Source organism: Melozone crissalis, unplaced genomic scaffold (assembly GCF_028551555.1).
Source record: "Melozone crissalis strain CALT ecotype California unplaced genomic scaffold, PUWL_Pcris_2 ptg000081l_1, whole genome shotgun sequence".
NCBI lineage: Eukaryota > Metazoa > Chordata > Aves > Passeriformes > Passerellidae > Melozone > Melozone crissalis.
In genome coordinates, this window is record NW_026535858.1 from 8,117,298 (window position 1) to 8,122,402 (window position 5,105).

A 5,105-nucleotide genomic window follows, 5' to 3' on the forward strand; every position below is an offset into this window, starting at 1 on the left:
CACAACTTGAAAAATATCCCTAAATTGAAATAACTGTAATACAGAATCAGAAAAACAAACTGTTACTCACACAAGTAAGTCCTAATGTTCCTGTTGATTCCAGGACTCTAAATTCTGCCTAAAACTATGTGAAGCCTGTGGTGCAGGGACCAAAAATATAAGTCTTTGAGTTTCAGATAATATTTTATGTACATGCAATACATATGCACATAAATATGCTCCTTTGAGCTCTATGCAATATTAAATGTACATATATCTATATGTAAGTAATCAATATGTAGCTATTCAGTATGTAGACAATACACACATTTATTCATACACTCTGTACATGTGTGCACGTGTGTGTGTACAGTTTATATACAAGTAAGTGCTTCTGCTCCCCAGCTCACCAAAAAAAAAAGATTGGGCAGACAAGGACCAAACCCAGCAGCCCAAGAATGAAAAGCTGAGTCCACGAATTTGCTCTTCACCTGGCGATGGTGAAGGAATGGAATCTTGTTCTTTTGCCTGGAGCTGTTTGCATTACTCCATCGTGGGGGCTGAAATAAATTCAGTGAAGTTTAGCTGGCACCAAGGAGGCCCCGAGAAGCACAAGGCTCCTAAGGTACCCCTCCACATATGAGAAATGCACGCTCCTCTGAGCTCATCTACACCGGCACCAGGGCCCCAGTGCAGGCAGAACCCCCTAGGACCTTCATCTCTGGCTCGGGGCTGAGGTGGCTCTTGGCAGGGCTGCAAGAGGAATGGATGGGGAATGGATGACACCCTTGGCCATCCAGTCACCCATCACACCAGCGCCACACCATCTGCGACACAGCTGCACCTCTCCACGATCATGTTGGGCAGCTCGGCCGCCTCAACCTCGGTGTGGTTGCCCCTCCTGACGAGGTAGATGATGGGCAGCGCCGAGCTGGCGGCCGCGGCGCAGGAGCGCGGCCCGGAGTGGCGCGGTGGCTGCAGGCAGGGCCCGGAGCAGCGGAACGCCTGGAACCCCGCCGGCTCCAGCACCCAGGGCACGTCCCGCAGGCTGATGTAGTGCTGCTGCCGGCAGCAGGTGGATTTCCCCAGCAACGCCTCCTCCCTGCAGTCCCCGGAGCTCCTGGAGGCCAAAAAGGAGACAGGAATGAGTACTGCAACTGGGAACTGGGGAGTGGGAGAAATCATCCTTGCTGCTTATGGCATAAAAGGGCTCTGTTTCCTCCCTGCAGACCCCAGGGTTCCTGGACACCAAAAAGGAGACAGGAATGGGTGCTGCAACTGGAAACTGAAGAATGGGAGAAATCATCCTTGCTGCTGATAGCACAGGTGGGCTCTGAGACATGCAACCTGCTCAGGGTTTGTTTGGGTAGTCAGACAGCAGATATAGGAAGAGGAGAGGTGAGATTCAGCAGTAGCTTTCTAACTTCTCCATTCACAGCTGGTGGACACTGACGATGGTAAGAGCTACCTACCCTCTCCCCCACCCCAGTAATTTGGGGTTTGCCCTCTTCCCCCCCAACAAAAATCAATAATTCAAGGACAAAATTACACCAGAGGCAGTGTGAAAAATGCCTATTTTATGATTGGCTTTTCGCAAATATTGAAATGAATATTATATGTGTTGTGTTAGAAAGTAATGCTGTATTAATTCTCTGAAGTAGTGTGTTAAATATAGTTTTAGGTTATAACAAAATGTTGAAATAGAAACTGTGCTATGTAGGATATTTTTTTTTAAAGAAAGGACTGGCAGTGAGATAGCAGCTACAGGACACCTGAATCTTTCAGAGAAAGAGAATTTATTGCTCCATTATCAGAAGAAACCAACTTCTTCCCGCCTCGAAGGTGCTGTTAGGATTCAGAGGAAGAAGTTGATGATAACCAGACAGAATCTTGTGTTTGAATGGAATTTATGCATCATGTATGACGTATATGAATATGCAACAGGCTGTTGCTTTAAAGGGTTAATCCTCTGTTAGCCCCCTTTTTCGGGCTCATGCTGCCCAGAAAAAGGTACCCGGACTGTCCCTAACTCTTTGTATTTATTGCCTCATATTGTCCTAATTTAATTTGTCCAGATTATTATTACTCTAATTGTATTACTATTTTTTATTAAACTTTTAAACTATTAAACTTTTAAAATTTTAAAACCAAGCGATTGGCGTTTTTCACAGGCAGTGCATGCAGATTTAGGTTTCCTACATACCCGTAGTCGTCCAAGTCGAGGGTGTAGAGCACCAGCTCGGGCTTGCCCAGGGCTCTGTCCCCGGGGTGCTGCGAGGTGAAGCGCACGGCTCTGGCCATTTCCGAGGCGTGGCTGCCCGGCCTCTCCCCCTCGATCCGCACCTCCAGCAGCATCGGCCCCCGCCCCTTGCTCCGCAGCCAGTAATGCACGGCCTGGGTCACATCAAAGCTCTTCCAGCCCGACTCACGGATAGGAACCAGCCTGCACGACAAGGGCTTGGCGTTAGAAAAGCCCGTCAGATAAATCCCGGGCTCGCAGCGCTGTTATTGCAGCAGGATAATTTACATCACGTAGATTGGCGCATGCCTTGAGTACATGATCATTTTTGCTCTGGGCAAGCACCCACAGCAGTTAATTGCCACCTCAAAAAGACAAATGCGGATCTAACAGACACTGAAGGGTCAGAAAAAACCCTCTCTACATGCTCATACAAAAAATTAGGTGGTGCAGGGTCATGTGCAGCCTCAATATTGGTGACAACAGCCTGGTCAACACCAGGCTCCCACCTGCTCCCGTCTGAGCTGCACCAGGGCCATAAGCTTCCAGTCCAGTCTAGTTCTGCCTTCAAGGGTTGCAAAACTTCCACAGAGCTCACCACTACAGAGTCAGATGATTTTTGCATCATTTACTTGTTTAAACCAGCTAATAAAATGGCCAGGGGAAAGAAGACCAGCAGCCAGTAACCCACTTGAATAAGTGACCCAGAATTGAACCAAGTGAGGGATTTCAGAGAGGAAGATGTAATAGCACATGATATCATTTCATAGAATCATCATATATTGTCATCTCAGCATAATACGTGCTCTTAAAAGCTCTTTGTGGGTTTAGAGGCCATATAACACAGTAGTACAGATGCTAACCCCATCAGACTGAGCTGAGGCACAACCACACGATGCCCACATGCACCCCAGAGGACCCAAACTCTGTAACTCCAGCAGAGGCCCCTTTCTCACCTGGAATCTATCAGGGAGGTGCTGTTGGTGCCATCGTGCTGCTGCTGCACACAGTACACGCTGACTCTGGCGTTGGAGACGGGCCTGTGGGACTGCCTGGCAGGCAGCTTTGCCCGGTCCACAGGCTTCTTGAAGAGTTTCAGTTCAGCCATTGTCACTTCATTGTTTTTGGGTATTCTGCCTTCCATGTCGAACACCAGCCTCTGGCGTGTGGTTGTGTCGGTGTAGAGGACTTCCCCTGCCATACCTGTGCAGTTGGGGACAAAAAGGATGGCCTGTCACTGCCACCCTGCTGGGAAAAGCTGCCACATTTCATGCACAATTATCATCACAACACACTCCTTCTATGTTCCCAGTTGCAGACACAGCCACTAAACACATCTTTTCTAATGCATGCTTGAATCAATGTCCTGCAAATGCCTGAATTATTCTCCCATGTCTGAGCCTCTGCAGCCTGGAAGAACCAAATCTCTGGCATAATATGAACTCAAAAAGTGTGCACCTCTGTGCCACTGCTGGGCTTGAAAGCAGGAAACTGCACCACTTGGAATGAAAAAGTATTTGCACCACTTGGAATGAAAAAGTATTTTCATTTGCTGCCCAGGGTGCTGTGTATGTCCTTTGAAAGCATAATAAGCTCTAAGCGCCCTTGTACAGCCACTATTGTATCTGTATGGCTATTTTTCCTCCTTTTTCTGGAGGTAATTTTCAAGTAATTTTTCCTGTTAAAAAAAAAAGAAACTAAACAAAAAAGAGATGAGTGGGAGTGAAACATTCTCCAAGAAGTGTGATTCCCATTAGAGGACTTGCTGTAGATTTCACCCAAAACCTTGGCTTGCACTTTTTTATTCCCCCCACCTGCCCAGACTGTTCCCAGGGTACCAAGGCTTCTGTCAAGCTCCAGCAGCATCCTGTCCTTTGGAAGGACTGCGGGACTCCCTCTCCAGGTGCAAAGGGTGCTTTGTTAATCTTTAGGATGCTGTTGCACGAGGTCTGGAGCCAAACCCGCCCCTCATTCCCCTTTCCCCTCGGGGCTTTGCCTCTGCCCATGCTGCTGCCAGCCGGGAGAGCCCTGGCCGATTCCCCTGGCGGCAGCAGGATGCTTGGGATGCTTGGGATGCTTGGGATGCTTGGGATGCAGAAACCTTACCTGTGTGTCCCGGGGTGGCCCTGAGGATGCCAGCCAGGCTGGGCAGGGCTCGGCGCTTCACCCTCTGCCGCTTCAGCATGGACATGTACTTGTTCTTGACGTGCTCTGGGATAACCACATCCACCAAGTCTCTCGAATGGAGTTTAGGCACCTCGGACAGCCCCAGCTGCTTCAGCACCGCCTCCTTGAAGCGTTCCTGGGTAAAGGCTGGGGCGGTGGGGACGAGGCAGAGCACGCAGAGCATCCAGGCACACCTCAGGTCCATCCTCCTCGGTCGGAGAAGCAGCTCCCGGCCCGGCAGAGGTGAAGGGGGGATCTCCCCGGGGCTGCTCTCGGCAGAGGTGTGCTGGCAGCCTGCCCGAGCTGGGTGGAGGTCCCCGGTGCTGGGGTTTTATAGCCAGCCTCGTCCCACTGGCACAACAAATTTCACAAGTGGGGACGAAGCAAAGGACTTGAAAGGGTCACTCCCCTGTTGGTAGACACATGCCAGTTTAACACCTTCATCCACTGCAAAGTTAATACAGGAGGGTTTAGGGGGCTCCTAGATTCCATCACGGGGAAGAAATTTCCTTTTTTCTCTTTTAATTCCCTGTAAATATTTGTCCAGAAGCCCCCTGAGCAATGAGTGTCCCCTGCTCAGCCCTGAAGGGAGGAAGCACAACTGCAGAATACATTGCTTTATGTGCCACACCATATGATTCCTCAAGGCAGCATCAATCTTTGCTGCAGAGAACTTGTCAATAACGATCAGGAGAAGCTTTAGCTTTAGCTGGAAGTCCAT

At 49.4% G+C, this 5,105-nt stretch overlaps 1 protein-coding gene across 1 annotated transcript; it reads right to left on the minus strand.

Annotated features, from left to right (window-relative positions):
* Positions 1 to 786: 786 nt before the first annotated feature.
* On the minus strand, positions 787 to 4,589 carry LOC128946614 (left-right determination factor 2-like). The gene is made up of 4 exons (XM_054290514.1): positions 4,325 to 4,589; positions 3,175 to 3,421; positions 2,183 to 2,422; positions 787 to 1,099 (listed from the first exon to the last, which is right to left on the minus strand). The coding sequence occupies exons 1-4, from the start codon at positions 4,587 to 4,589 to the stop codon at positions 787 to 789; spliced, it is 1,065 nt and encodes a 354-aa protein (XP_054146489.1).
* Between the last annotated feature and the right edge of the window lie 516 nt (positions 4,590 to 5,105).

What these genes read in the sequence shown, in the direction of transcription:
- LOC128946614 (XM_054290514.1), bottom strand. Translation starts at nt 4,589, where the DNA reads ATGGACCTGAGGTGTGCCTGGATGCTCTGCGTGCTCTGCCTCGTCCCC. An exon ending in GGCCACCCCGGGACACACAG is followed by an intron (nt 3,422 to 4,324) that starts GTAAGGTTTCTG and finishes CCAACTGCACAG; the next exon opens with GTATGGCAGGGGAAGTCCTC. An exon ending in CTCGACTTGGACGACTACGG is followed by an intron (nt 1,100 to 2,182) that starts GTATGTAGGAAA and finishes TTTGGCCTCCAG; the next exon opens with GAGCTCCGGGGACTGCAGGG.